The following is a 15,729-nucleotide window of genomic DNA, read 5'->3' as shown; positions in this document are numbered from 1 at the left end:
GGGGCAGCGAGCCCGGTTAGCGGGGAGGGCACGGCACGGCACAGCACGGGGGGTGCAAGCTGGTTCAGAGACTTTGGGGTGTGAAGGTCTCATCGTGGAGTCCCACGCGGTACAAAACTCATCCGTGGACTTTCGTTTCAAGCACGTGACGCAGCCTTGGTTTGCAAATCTTCTGGGGGATTCGCTCTTTCTCACGCTCTGAAGGAAACCAGAGTTTCATTCACAATCATGCTGCGTTCTGCATTTTTGCTTTGGTTTACCCTGAAGCCATGGACAATGTGTCAAGGTTGTTCCTATTTCCTTTGTCTCATATTTACCTGCTTTCCAGACTAACACCCAAATGCCTGGTCACCTTCTTGAAACACAGACAAATAACGTGCACACTCCACCTCTCTCCTTCCGTCTCCTTGAAAACTTATTGCGAGTCTTGTCTTCCCACCGTTAGTACACATTATCTGTGGTGGAAGCATAGCAAGTTAGAAGGTGAGTACTTTGTAGGCCTTTGAAGGTATTAGGGAGTGAGATAGAAATTTAATGAAAGGACTTGGGACAGTGTGCATTGGTGTAAGTACAGAAAAGCAGTCACACCATTTATTCTACTGCTAAGAGTGGAGGTACATTACACCCTATGCCTTTTGGCGGTAGCATGTTGCTCACATTCTTAATGTATAACTTGAGCCTACTAGTTCACTGCTACTTCATGATTATACTTGAGCACTTAAAAAAAAAGCCTATCCCTTTTCATATTGACTAATACTCTGGAAGAGAGGTATTTTAGGTATAGGGAAAGCAAAGGTTTGGGAAAAAAAAACAAACCAAAACCACAAACCACAAATTCATACTTAATCTTTCCATGGGTAAACTGTCTTCTAGTAATTTTGAGTGGCAGAAATTTCTGTCTGAAAGAAAGAGTTTATTCTTAAATTAGAGATGCAGAAATAATGGAATGAAATTAATATTTCAGCTGCCTTAATACATGCTGGTTTAAAACTTTTTGTTCAATTACCCCTCAACAGCAGGTATCTTTTTTTTCCACTGAAACAGAAAATAAAAAGAAATACTGTACAAGCACTATATCTAGTCTCTTTGGTAAATAAATGGACTGCAGAAATGTATCGATGTTCACTGTATTTACAGAAGTAGAATTGGACTTTTTTTTTTTTTTTTTTTGGTCAGTAATGTAGTATTCCATTTTGGTTCCTTGTGGAAAGAGGATAGGATTCACTTTATTTACTGCATCAACATTTAAGTGACATCGTTGGAAAAATATTTCATCCGCCGTTCTTCAAAATGGCATTATACTAACTATAGTTTTGTAAGTACTAAATAACTCACTCTTAAGTGAGGGCTGAGTATTTAAATTCTTCACATGACTTTTTGCAGTGCCTGGACATTATTTGGAGTGAAAGAAAAAGGCACGTCTTTGGCTCAAGCAGGTAGTAACTCACTGTTTGGCGATTGCTAGCAAAGGCACTTTGTTGCTATGTAAACATTTATTACAGCTCATGTGATGTTTCTTTATACTTTTGTTGTAGGAGGTGGTCAGTAACAACATATAATTTGAGTTTTAATTTGTTTTCGACAGCAGCATTAGCATGTTGTTCTTCAAAAGATCATTAGGAGATGCAAGGAGTAACAAATACAGGTTACTAACTTGGGGGAAGTCATTTTATTTATTTGACTTGAGAACATAAGTGTGATATTTCAAAGAAGGTCTATGTATTTTGATTTGTTGTGCTTTGCACAGATTATATTAAAACATTGGCAATATAAAAATATAAAATAACTGTGGACTTTAATGTAGCTTCACTGGATTTTTGTAGATGAAAAATTAGATAGGAGCTAGCAATGTGCACTCACAGCCCAGAAGGCCAACCGTATCCTGGGCTGCATCAAAAGTAGCGTGGCCAGCAGGCTGAGGGAGGGGATTCTGCCCCTCAACTCTGTTTTGGTGAGACCCCACCTGGAGCACACTCCAGCTCTGGGGTCCTCAGCACAGGAAAGACATGGACCTGTTGGAGCGGGTCCAGAGGAGGGCCACAAATATGATCCGAGAGCTGGAGCACCTCTTCTGCAAGGACAGGCTGAGACAGGTGGGGTTGTTCAGCCTGGAGAAGAGAAGGCTGCGGCGAGACCTGATTGCAGCCTTTCAGTACTTAAAGGGGGCTTGTAAAACAGAGAGACTTTTAACCAAGGTCTTTAGTGACAGGACAAGGAGTAATGGCTTTAAACTGAAAGAGGGTAGATTTAGATTAGATATAAGGAAGAAATTCTTTATGGGGAGAGTGATGGGGCACTGGAACATGTTGCCCAGTGAAGTTGTGGATGCCCCCTCCCTGGAAGTGTTCCCACGTTAAGTTGGATGGGGCTTTGAGCAACCTGGCCTCGTGAAAGATGTCCCTGCCCATGGCAGGGGGGTTGGACTAGGTGATCTTTAAAGGTCCCTTCCAAACCATTCTATGATTCTGTGGTTTAACAAAGTGATTGGACTACTTCCTCTATATTTAAAACATTGATACAAATTTATGCTTGTCAGTGCAATATCATATTACAATCATTAGAAAATGGACATGTCAAGATGTGCAAATAATAAAATTAATGTCAGTGATTTGAAAACATATAAAGGTAAAGGAAATAGTCATGGAATTAAAGAATAGGTTATGCTGGCGGTACCTGTATCCCTGCTTTTCTTCTATTTTACTCACAAGCTGGTTTCCATGGATTTTATATTTATTATATGTGATTATTTTCTTTATCACATTACCTTCTGAGGAAAGTCAGGTAATTTCAATTAGCTAAGGGGCATAAAGAGATCTTTTGTGCAAAGTGTGATGTAAGAAGCTCATTGTTTTGTTATGTCACCTACATAGCACTCTTTAGTTTTTAAAATATTGTGTCCTAGAATAAATTTTGCCTTGGCAAAATACGGTTATATGGTTATATACTGATTTTTAAATCTGTCTCTTTCCCATTCTGCTCTCCTTACTATCCATAGCTGTATTTGATCAAAAAAAATAAAGAACACACCTATTACTCAAATGCACTCCTGCTGCTTTGTGGGTGCATACCCCATGGACTTTTTAACTGCTGGTGAAAAGTTTAATTATTTGTCATTGGCAGGCATTCTCTTTCTAATAGAAAATACAGGTAGCTAAAAACAATTTGGGGGGAAGAGCTGTTTTGAAGGCTCAGGGACTGAAGCGATAGTGGGGCAATCACATTTTCTAGATACATAAGCATCTGACTGAGCATTGATAAAAAGAATATTGAATAGTACCTTCTAAATCTAGGCAAACTACTTGCACACTTCACTTCTCTGGTATGTATCTGTCACACCTAGACCATTTTTTCTGGTGAATCCATTTTGGTATTTAAACAATGGACATTGGAGGTTTCTGGACTGGCTTGTAAATAATCCTGGTTTCCTCTGAGAGAAGCTGAGACAGGCACTGCGATGGTGTCTCTCGTAGCAGCATGGTCCTCATACTGGTTTGCTTCAGTCCTTCCCCTGTTATACTTCATGCACTTAAACGGCTTGCTGCCTGAAAATTGTGTTTACAAGAAAGATGTTTAAAAATAAGGGTATGGAGAAGGAGCATAGCTTAATTTAGGCAGATTTTGAAAGAGATCTAAATAAGAAAGTGCTGGCTGCAATGTGTAATTCCAAACTCACTTGTTATAAAGTGATATGGAACATGAAAAACCTACTTGGAAAACTCCCCCTCCCCAAACACGTAGGTCTTTAGTATCTCTGCATGATGTTCAGACAGATCCTATGCAGAGTAGTTGTGGTAGCTCTTAATTCCCTGATTTGGTAAAGAACTTGCTGGAAGATGGAAGAACGAGCAAGATGAGAACACGACAGTAATGAAAGTCTGGAACATGAGCAAGAGAGAGGTTAAGTATTTCAGTTACTTCTTAAAATCTTGTATTTTGCTACAGACAAGCACTAGGAAAAAAGCAGCCTTGATCCATGAATGGAACGCTTAAATCTTTTTTACTAACACCTGCCAATCCTTTAGCAAACTCCACAGCAAAGCCGAGTGATTTTTGTCTTACATCATATGTATTTCCTAAAGATGAGTAAAGGGTACCTCCCAAGCTTCCTTTGGCTGTCATACATAGGCATTCAAAACCCTAAATAAAATTGAAAGTACAGTTTTATTTTGGCCTGTTACTTCACTGTTCTAGCACTTTTACCCTTTCTTTAAATTTACAAGTGTTTCCAGGGTAGAGCAAAACCAAAAAAACCCCTAAAAATCCATGAGAAGATTGCACTTAGAATATAAAAATGTAAGGTCTGAAGATTTTACACTCAGAGATTACTTGTTGGATTCATTTTTATGTAACATGACCTGGATATCCAGGGGCCTCCACTATAACGACATACCCTTTGGAATCCACAGACTTACGACTGCTCCTAAGCAGCACTAGATCTTCCCGGGGAATAAAGTGAGAGAGAAGAGGAAGAACTTGTGGCTTGTGAAGAGAAAAGCAGTGTATGGTGAAATAAGGAAAGGAGGGTGTGACGGCTGTGCAGCAGCTGGGGACTGCTGTGGCAAAGGGGGTATGGGCTAAGAAGAAGGAAGCTGTTGCCAGCCACAGGTTGTGCCAGGAGGACATTTACGGGGGGAATTGAGCCCACCACCTGCGACTTGTGCAGATTACTGTGTGAAGGGTTCGAACTGGTTTGTAGCATCTCGTTCCCTTCCTCTTTGGTAACAAGCCACGTGTCTGTAAACCTCCTCTCAGTAAGAAAAACATGTGTAAGCTATTCTCACTTCTGATGTGAAGTTTGGAATGGCAATAATAACAGCTTACAGCATCCGTGAAGTTTTATGCTGTGAGGCATTCATGGTATTACGTTAATATTTCTGGCAAGTAATGTGATTTTGTTGTAAAGTAGTTGTCAGGTGCTACTGTTCAAGAGAAAAAGATGGTTTACTTTGCCCAGCTTGTTTTGGTTTACTCTATAGTTAACTAGATTATGAATCTAACCAAATGTCTAACCAAAGTATAGATAGACATGTCTCAGCTGTCAAAAAGAGGAGGCAAGTAAAAAGTATTGACGAGTCCCTTAAGAATGAAGAGAGGTAACTACAGGGTTGAAATTGTGTAGTTTTCTCTCCAAAAAAGGACAGAAGCTTCCTGTGGTGAGGGACAGATTTGGATCAATATGTCCCAATAATACTAAGATCTGAAAAGTGTTATTTCAGAATTCCTAGGGAAGATTAGCGCTCAAAATGTATATTTTTAACTCCTCTCTATTTTCACTTTCTTTAGAGGTGATGTTTTTCAAAATAAAGGGTATAGTGGGGTAAATCTTTTTTTCCAGAATGCATGAGTTGTAGACTGATGTGGGCTACAGAGGGCAAGAAAGAGGCCATTAAAGCTGCAGATGAACTGCTCTGCAGTGGCTTTGTTCTCCCTCACTCTGAATGAAGTAGTCAACATCCTGAAGCAGGTAGTGGGAGAATTTGGCTCTAGTTCTTTAATAATTTCGGCACTACATTTTTAGAGAAGCTCTTTTTTAGGGAAAAAGCAATCATTCAAAGCTTTTGAATGGTAGCTTTTTATGCAGCCTTGCCATCTGAGAGAAGCACCTCTGTGGTTTTCTTAGTGGAACACAGTAGCTGACACTAAGTTTCTTGCTGAAGAGGAAAAGGAAGTAATGAAATTCATGACCTCGAGTCCAATTAGGAAGCAAAGGGATTAAAGGTACCAGAGTCTAAGTGAAGATAATTTGATCAATCCTAGGAAAAGCTGTCAAAAATATCTTTTTCTCCACATCAGAAGTGGCTAATGATGTGCTATGTCCTACATAAAACCTACTGGAAATGGGGAGTACCCACTGCTGAAAAATCAAATCCTTTTTTCGTATGTTAAATTAGATTTACCAGAACAATTTACGGATGTTGGTTTGTCTGCCTTCACTGCAGCATATTGCTAAATATGGGGCGTTCAGCTATTTCTTCCTGTTTATACCATGCTTTGCACATTGCTGGCTGCATTACTGCTTGCTCCTTTCATAAACTTCCTTCTTTTGTGTCTGGTCGCTCTTGACACTGAGGTCTAACAAGGCCGCAGAGAGCAGCTACATGTGCTTCAGGGTAATATTATGAAATCTCTTTATGTTGGAACTGTTTCTTTCAAGTTGATACAAATGTAACAAATGGACTTACTTAGTAAAACATAGTTTTACAAAACCTAAATATTTTGTCCAATTTTGTCTTTTCAGTTTTAACAGACTGTGTTTTCCATCCTTTCTTGGCCTTTACCAATGCCCTTCATAGTTCTTCTATATCAAAGATTTGTGCTGCGTAGCTACTCTGATAAGACCACAGATAATATGGAATAAAGGCAGAAGGATTGTTCCTGTTCAGTAAAAGTGCAGTGAAATCAGTATCATGAGGCGTAAGCAAATGCTCAGCTTTGTACCCTGGCCATGAGCACTGTGATAAGCTATGGGAGCAGAGCATCTCTGCTTCTTATGTGGGTGAGGAGCTTCGGATCAAGGGAAAGCTGGTGCAACTCTGGCAGTCCCAGAGAAAAGAACGTGAGCTGGTCTTGCCTGTACCAGCTTTCCCACATTCATGAACGGCAGTGGCAGATAGAATCATCAGGTTTTCCAGCGGTCTGAGTTGTACGTGGTTGCAGCCCATTATCAGGGTTCAGAGGGAGCTGGGAAGAGGTGCCATGGGCAGCAGCGGCCAGAGGCTGCCCATTAGGGCCCACCTGGAGGGGTTGCTCCATCTCATAGTGCCACCCACCACCGCCCTGCTGGAGAAAACCCCCTTGGTCCTTCTCCCTGGGTGGCCCCTAGGGGATTCAGGTTGTTCGTTGGAGGCTCATGGAGCAAGAATTCAAAGTCTAGTTTTTCTGGGGATGACAGAGTAATTCACTGCAGTTTGTAGGGTGCATGAAAATAAAGGACTCATGATGAATTCTTTCCATGTTCTGAAACAAAACAGACATGAAGAACAACAGTTAATAGGGCTTTCCAAAAAGATCTTGTAGAAATTATTTCCACTCTACACTCTTTGCAGTTTCTTAAGCATTTTTAGACATAGAAAGTATATTTCCAAGCAACAAAGGAAAGTGTTCATCCTGAACAGGTCCTTTAGCTATTTCATCCTTCTGATACTGTGATCAGACAGGTGACTGAGAGCCAACAAACCAAAATTAAATGCTCTTCTAGTGTTCTGAGCCTCCATCTTACCACTGTCACGTAAAAAGTACGTCTATTTGTATTTGTCTATTTGACACAGCCACAAAATCTTAACCACTCCTCATCACTAAAGGCACCTCCATTTTTTTCTGCTAAGCGTGCTGCTGAGTGGATTTAAAAGACCACCCTGCCCATTCTAACAATCACATCCATACAAGTCTGTTCTCTGTGCTATTACAACTTGGTAGCATTAACAAAAGAAATATAAATTCCAGCCCTATTATGTAACAATGACATCAATGTACCAAAGGCCCTGTGGTTTTTGTGTTAAAATACAAAAGAATACCTTTTTACTCTTTAGAATAATCAAACACTTCAGAGAACCAGACTTTACTCTGATAAATTCTACCCTATTCTATTCTATTCTAAAGCAATAGTTGAATATCAAGGATAATGAATTCTGACTGTGTATTTTCCAAAAGTGTGATGAAATTTAATACTTAAAAATAAAATTATATAATAAATAATTTAAAATATACATTATATATATTAAAGCATGGCTAGGGGAGACTTTCCAGGCTCTTTCATCCACTCCATTAGGGACTTTGGAAACAGACATATAGGTATGATATGATTTGAAGGCCACAATCTATTTAAATTGTCATTGCCTGTTGCTAGGAGCATATCCCTTCAAAAAGCAAGGACTTGCTATAAAAAAACCAAACCAAACCAAACCAAACCAAACCAGAAAAACCCAAAACTAAGAACAAATGTCAGATTCTGCACCTGGGATGGAGTACAAGTATAAATTGGGAGAGGAGTGGCTGGAGAGCAGCCCTGCAGAAAGGGATCTGGAGGTCCTGGTCAACAGTGGCTCAACAGGAGCCAGCAGTGCATCCTGGCAGCCAAGAGGGCAAACGTCATCCTGGGGTGCATCAAACACAGTATAAGCAGCCAGTCAAAAGAGGTGATTCTCCTGCTGTATTTAGCGTTGATGCTGCCTTACCTGGGGTACTGTGTGCAGTTCTGGGCCCCACAGTGTAAGAGGGACATTAAGGTACTTGAATGCATCCAGAAGAGGGGAAAAAAGCTGGTGCAAGGGCTGGAAGGCATGTCCTGTAAGGAGCGGCTGAGAACTTTGGGCTGGTCTAGTTTGGAGAAAAGGAAGCTGAGGGGTGACCTCATTGCTCTCTGCAGCTTCCTAAGGAGGGGACGTGGAGAGGGAGGTGCTGAGCTCTTCTTCTCCCTGGTGTCCAGTGACAGGACACATGGGAATGGATTGAAGCTGCACCAGGGGAGGTTTAGACTGGACATTCGGAAGCATTTCTTTTCTGAGAGGGTGGTCAAACCCAGAAACAGGCTTCCTAGGAGGTGGTTGATGCCCCAAGCCTGTCAGTGTTTAAAAGGCATTTGGGCAATGCCCGTAATAACATGCTTTAACTTTTGGTCAGCCCTGAAGTGGTTGGGCAGTTGGACTAGGTGATCGTTGTAGGTCCCGTCCAACTGAAATAGTTCTGTTCTGTTCTAGTCTATTCCATTCCAGTCCATTCCATTCTAATTCCATTCCATTTCAAATATGTTGGAGCCTAATTCCCTGATTGATTTAACCCATTTCAGTACTTGATGGCTTTTCATCCCTTCTACCACAGAAAACAGAGCAGCTGACATTCTGCAGAAGAACTGGATCAGGTCAAGTTGCCCACTAATTTAACCACATTGACCATGTACAGCTATCTGCAAAGTTTCAAAAGGCTTCTTCTGGCTTCCTGCAGGCATTTGTTATTCTAGTTTGAAGAGCTCAGGAAATAATGGAGTATTTAAGAGGAAAATGTTGGCAAGAATTATGCTTTGAAAATTTGATTTCAGTGCCGGTTGCACAGTGCTGGCTGCTGCCTCAGCCTCATCCAGATGATCACGTACAGAGATTTTCAGAAGTGCCAGTGTTCCAATCCTTTGCTCTACGGTCAGTTTTTTCTGCTGTTTCTAAGATAGTATTGTTTTTCTTTTTCTTTAATTATACCTCATGTTTGCCAGCTGTGCTCTTCAACTTATTATAAATATCCTTTCTAGTATCCGCACAAATAGAAAAGAAGTGGAAAGGGTAGGATGACTGGCTGCTGTTTAAGAGATAATAAAATGTTTTTTTCCTGTAGAGAAATGGTGCCAGTAGAGAAATGGGGTCTGAAGCAAAAAAAGGATCCTACATTCTATCAACAAAATATTCAAGAAGTCATAAATGTTCCTTGCATACCTATCCAGACGGTTAGGAGCTGAACATCTGAGGATCTTCAAAACTAGTGACACACTGAAGTACTGAGCACAATCTTCAAATTTCCACTTTTGCTGCAGTACTGAGTGAAAACTCTCACCAGCTGCATATAAGCAGATTGCATGCACTCATGAGGCTAAAATTACCGCAGACTGATTTAGAGATAATCTATTGCAAGGCTTAGCATCAGGAACCAACATCGTCTCTCAGAAACTGACATCTTGATCACTTATATTCAATCTCTGGTTTAGAGGTAATGTCAGTGGGATTGAATCTTATCAAAGGCTGAGATGTCTATAAATGATGAGTCAAAATGAGATGGTTTTTTTGAAGGATTGAATGCTGCCCGGTGATTGTCTTTTACTCTGTTATGTTCTGAATGACTAATTTTGATCTAATCATTGTATTTGATGGATAGCGGTACTACCAAATTCATTGCACTGTACTGAGCTACTCATTCCAATATGCCTAAGGCTACTGCTTTAAACAGGATTTCAGAAGCATAGATATTAATACTTTCTTTGGGAGTGGGAGATGAGACAACTCCTAAAAGGCCCTATTGTCACCCATTTTCTTTCCACAGAAAGTGCTAATGCAGCTTTTCAAAATACTGACAAGCATACCAGCCTGTTTTGACTGCCTAGCCCTTTGTTGGCTCCTGGGGGACATAACTTGTTAGAGGAGCTGGTCCTTAAGAGTATGCTAATATAGTAAATGAACATGCAAATGTGGCAGAGAAACCTGTGAAGGGCTTTGACAGGGAAGAAATGGGCCAGAGCTGTAGAGAGGGGCTGTAGGTCCCAGTTGGTGGGTCAGCAAGTGTGTCCAGCTTCCAAAATGTCATGCCGCAACTCAGCTAGTTTTAACTCAGCTGCCACAGACCACGTTAGTCGTGAAGATCTGGCGACGCAGCTTTCACCATGGACTAACAATGCACATGCTTCTTACCAGGAGCTCACGTAACCTGCCCTGAAGTCCACACTCACAAGTCCTCACTACTACTCATCGTCTGCTAAACAGGACAAAGCCACCCTGGATACTCAGACATGCCATTTTTGCATGATCTAGAGATGTAATTTCAATGGTAGGTACTGACAACCGAGGAAAAATTAGGAGGATTTCTGGATTATGTTTATGCTAATAAAACTGCTTTTTATTACTCCTTTTTTTCTTAAATGATACTGGAAAAAGACTGTTTAGACCAGATGCACAAAAGTAATTATGGAGCACATATTTAGGCAGGTGTCTAGATTGCCACTAAGATCAGTAGGAATTTAGACACTTTTGTAGGAGCTTTTGAGGACTTTAATCCTCCTGAGCACGTGCATTACAAAAGTGAGTGGTGAAATAATTGGCTGCTTTTTCTCCTCTCCATCCTTCAGTGCAGGGGACAAACCTGTTCACAGCTGTGTAGAAGAACTTTCAGGTTTTTTACAAAAGTTCTTACAAGATCTCTTGTGAATAGGGCAGGAATAGAAATAATGGCTGCATAATTACAATAAGTAAATATAAATTGGCCCCTGCCTCTGCTGCAAAACTCTCCTATGATGACAGCCAAGTCGCTTCAAACTTTCCACGGGCACGTCATTACCTCTATGTTCTTTACTTTTGCTTGCCCGACTTGAGACACCTCTCGATGCTCAGAAGTTCTGAATTCAGAAATGCAACCCAAGTCCCTAAGAGTGAAATGCTGTGCCTTCAGAGTACTACTGGTTAGCTCCTGTACCGTGAAAAATCGGTCCTAAGGTGGAAGCAGGCATCAGACTTGACAAATTTTGTCTTTGCTTTTGTGCTTGGTAATATTTGCTTCACAGAGGTGCTACAAGATTAATTCGTGTTTGTGAAACAGACCGTACAGTGATGAACACTGGAAGCCTATGAGGACATTAATTCTCTTTGCTTTAGCACAAGATTCAGGGAGTGTGCAGTGATTATTATTCTTGGCTAACAGAGAAGCTTGAGATGCCAGGTTGATAATTTCTGGTCTTCTGCCTCAACAAAAGATAATTACATTATCGCCTTGGATATTTAGTTATTATTCTTCTCCCTTCCCAGTAAATTAGAATGCAAAAGATTTGGAAAGATTATTCCACAATACTTCAGCTTTTCTAAGGAAGGAACGGTGTGAGTGATGGCTGTTTTCCCATGTAGACATGAAGAAGAGTAGCAGCAACTCCTGTTTTTCTCAAGCCTTTGAACGTTAAAGGATCTCCAGTCCTGTTTAAAAGAAGCAGTTACTGCTTTCCCCCTGAAAGTAGCTTGTACCCCCTCTTAGACAGAAGGTCTTACCGTAGTAAGAAAAACATCTCAGAAGCTTTCTGAGATCTAGGAGAGAGAAAATGTTGGTGAAGGCAACTTGCAGAAGATCAGGATCAAGATAAAGTGTGTTTAGAATTATTTGACTGCTTATTTAGATTACCTCATATTCCACAGAAGGCATGCCTTTGCTTTAAGTGCTGCTACGTGAATCTTCAAGTTAATACAAATACAAGTACAGTTAAGTAGATTATCCCAAGAGCCCAACAGTTTACATGGATAGTGATTTGGCAAGGCCCTTAAGTATGTATTTGATTATAACGGCAGCATCTAATTTTTAGATATCCTGACACCTAGTGGAATTTATTGCTCCAAGCAGAATGTCTGGATTCATCTGACTGTACAGTGACTGGGGAAATGAAGAAAGTTAAGTATCCCATTCTTCAATACAACAGCAAGATGCTCACCTGGACAGTTGCCTAAGCAATGCATTAGATAATCTGTGAAAAAAGAATTTGGTCTGAGCCCAGCCCCCTTCAGAGATGTGGTCAAGAAGCTGGTCACAAAGTGAGGCAAGGTCCCTCATCTGGTTTCTGATTTTGAGCTTGGAAACATTTTATAGTGACAGATGTAGAAGGATCCAAGCAACTGGGATTCAGTGTCTCAAAAGGGATTTGAATCTGCATCTATGACGTGTGCTCTGCAACTTGCAATTAATTAGCGAGTTGAGGGTGGCTTTGTTTTCGTTCATTTTCCGTCATGCCTGTCTGTGTTGCATGGAATAATTAAGCCTTTGATGGACTGAAGATGGCAACAGTGTATGAACCCATGGCAAAATGGGAATATAGGGGAACATCTGGAGTACAGAGTCCTGTCTCCTGTCACAAGCTGGCTAAGCTGTCTCTCAAGGCTTGATAGATATTCCTGCTATTCCTATTTCAAACATATTCCAGAACCTGTTTTTCTCTCTTTATTTGTTTGGTTTGGGTTTTTTTGGGTTTTGTTTTGTTTTGTTTTAACCTGGTGGCAGTATTGCATTTAGTTTAAATAAACCTCTGATCTTCATTCCTGTGATGTGAACAAGCCAAAATCTTCTAATATCTTCTCAGAAGGCAGGATCTGGTTGCTCCTTTTTGTGCATTTGTTTCACTTTAAGTACATGTTCCTTGAATGTGAGTATTCTACAGGCAAAGACAGGCATAGTCCCATCATGATTTGTACAGCAACTTTCTACATCTCTGTATCTACGGGAATACTTTGGCTGATACCTTACAAAATCATATAAAGATCATATGAATTTTAATGCCTTTATTACATTGGTATTATATGGATTTATTAGTCTGTATAAATGTATCATCCCACACTTTGCACTAATTATTAATCCAGGCCTTGAAGTAATTCAGTTTTCCCTGATTTTCTGCTTTACTTTGGTGTTATGCCTCTCAGCTTTGTATCTTCAGGACATTTTAGTCCGTTTCCGCACTTACACTGTGTTGTTGAGCAGAACTTGTGTTTTTGTTTTCATAACCTGCATACACCCTATACCTCAGCTCTCAAAGAAAACCTCAGTCTGCTGACTCAGAATACTGGGCCATCACTTAGTACTGCAGCCACGGTGCCATAGGCGGTGGTAAAGAGACACTGCCATTCAGTAATAAGAGCTCAATAATAACAGCGCAGTGCTTGAACGGGAGGTGCAGGTGGGGAAAGTACCAGCAAATATAGGATCATAGAATCATGGAATCACAGAATCATAGAATGTTTAGGGTTGGAAGGGACCCCCAGAGGTCATCTAGTCCAACCCCCCTGCAGTGAGCAGGGACGCTGCTAACCAGATCAGGTTGCTCAGAGCCCCGTCCAACCTGGCCTTGAATATTTCCAGGGATGGGGCCTCCACTATCTCTCTGGGCAACCTGTTCCAGTGTTTTACCACCCTCATTGTAAAGAATTTCTTCCTTATATCTAGTCTAAACCTACCCTATTTTAGTTTAAAACCATTACCCTTTGTCCTGTCACAGCTGGCCCTACGAAAAAGATTTTCCCCACCTTTCCTATAGGCCCCCTTTAGGTACTGAAAGGCCACAATCAGGTCTCCCCGCAGCCTTCTCTTCTCCAGGCTGAACAAGCCCAACTCTCTCAGCCTGTCCTCACAGGAGAGGTGCTCCAGCCCTCAGATCATTTTTGTAGCCCTCCTCTGGACCTGCTCCAACAGTTCCATGTCCTTCTTGTGCTTCTATATCTAAAGATTATATTCCTCCAGGGTAGTACTCGGGCACATTGGTGGAAAAACACTTCGACACCAAAAAGGTAGATAGGGGTAGGGCTTAGGGGATTGGGAGAGTTATGCCAAAGAGCCATGTATGTATTCGCAGCCACTTCTTGCAGAAGTGCAGCCAGGTGCAGTCCTCTCACACCACAACTGTGTAAATACAGTAGGACAAATTTCTGGCAATGGTCAGGAGGTGTTACTTTACACAGGGAAAAATAAGAACACATGGGTCATGTTTCATTGCTCAGAAAAATCACGGCAGTGAGTTGTAAGAAATACTTAAAGAAGACTTTTTGATACAGGGATGAAGGACTACAGAGATAGGTGCTACTGTCCCTGGCCTCATGAGGGCCTATGACACCACTGTATTTTGTTCTGGCAACCAGAAGGGCCTCTGCCTGATGAAACCTTTGACACCTGCAATACCAGCAGCGTCCCATGTACATGGCTGAACTTCACGGCAGAAACCAAACTGACACAGATTAAGGACTTGCAGAGTCTGCTGTCAGCTAGTGACCTCTAATTAGTTTCTTGTTATTGTGTTTTTGCCTCAAGAACTCTTCTTGAAGAACTCCATGAATAATCTTCTTCTAGCCTGGTGGTTCCTCTCTCATGAAGCAATGCAGGAAAGACGTAGTGTTGCTGGAACATGTCCAGAGGACAGCAATGAAGCTGGTAAGGGGTCTGGAGCACAAGTCTTATGAGGAGTGGCTGACGGAACTGGGGTTGTCTAGCCTGGAGAAGAGGAGGCTGAGGGGAGACCTTATTGCCCTCTACAACTGCCTGACAGGAGGCTGTAGCGAGGTGGGGGTCGGTCTCTTCTCCCAGGTAACAAGCACTAGAACAAGAGGAAATGGCCTCAAGTTGCACCAGGGGAGGTTTAGATTGGGCATTAGGAAAAATTTCTTCACCGAAAGGGTTGTCAAGCATTGGAACGGGCTGCCCAGGGAAATGGTTGAGTCCCCATCCCTGGAGGTATTTAAAAGCCGGGCAGACGAGGTGTTTGGGGACATGGTTTAGTGGTGGGATGGCAGTGTTATGTTAACAGTTGGACTTGATGATCTTCAAGGTCTTTTCCAACCTAAACAATTCCATGATTCTATGATTCCCATATTTCTTTTCTGTGCCGAAACACGCATGGAAGTGCTTAAATGAAACCTCAGCATGTCGCTCTACTGTATCTTTATGATATCCAAGAGTCCTCCCGATCCCTTTTAGCTAGGGAAAGCAAATTTGCCTTGCAACATATCTGGAAGCATGACAGGATGGCGCAGCTTTGCTGGCTTCAGCTGGAGAGGTGCTCACACGCGCAGAAAAACTCTCTTGTGGGTCAGTAATTGCAAGACATTACACATCAAAGCGTTTACGTTTTATCCTACAGCCAGTAGGTGACAAGGGAAGAGTCACAAGTGCAATCACGACAACGAAATGAAAACGGTGTGATTTTTCGTTCCTTGGTGCATACCCTCACGTGCATTTTCAAACGTCTGGGGGAGCGTGGCCAGCAAAGCACCGCAGGTGCGTAGGATGCGGCGTATTTTGTGGCCCGCCTGCTGCAAACACGGTCCTGGATTTCTTAATCCGGATGATTTCTTGAAGAACTGCGGGGACAATCTGCCACCTCTGGCAGGTCCGTTACCATCGGCACGCCTGGAAGCCTTGCACCCTCGGGGCCGCGAGTGAGGAGCCAACGAAGGAAAAAATGCCATAGTCTGACCCCGCCTGGCCTTCTGGTGCTGGGCCCTGCGGGAAGGCAGAAGAAAAACC

General features: G+C 41.8%; 1 protein-coding gene across 1 annotated transcript in view; it reads right to left on the bottom strand.

The window, feature by feature from the left end:
- The window catches only part of DRAM1 (DNA damage regulated autophagy modulator 1), a 36,685-nt gene that overhangs the window by 18,908 nt on the left and 2,048 nt on the right, over positions 1–15,729 (bottom strand). The window contains exon 2 of the mRNA XM_035888967.1: positions 15,428–15,705. Within this exon, the coding sequence (XP_035744860.1) occupies positions 15,428–15,705 (278 nt within the window). The remainder of the gene's footprint in view (positions 1–15,427; positions 15,706–15,729) is intronic.

This window comes from Egretta garzetta, unplaced genomic scaffold (assembly GCF_000687185.1).
Source record: "Egretta garzetta isolate BGI_Z169 unplaced genomic scaffold, ASM68718v1 scaffold321, whole genome shotgun sequence".
Lineage (NCBI taxonomy): Eukaryota > Metazoa > Chordata > Aves > Pelecaniformes > Ardeidae > Egretta > Egretta garzetta.
The sequence above is the reverse complement of the archived record's forward strand: the minus strand, read 5'-3'. Positions and strand labels throughout refer to the sequence as shown.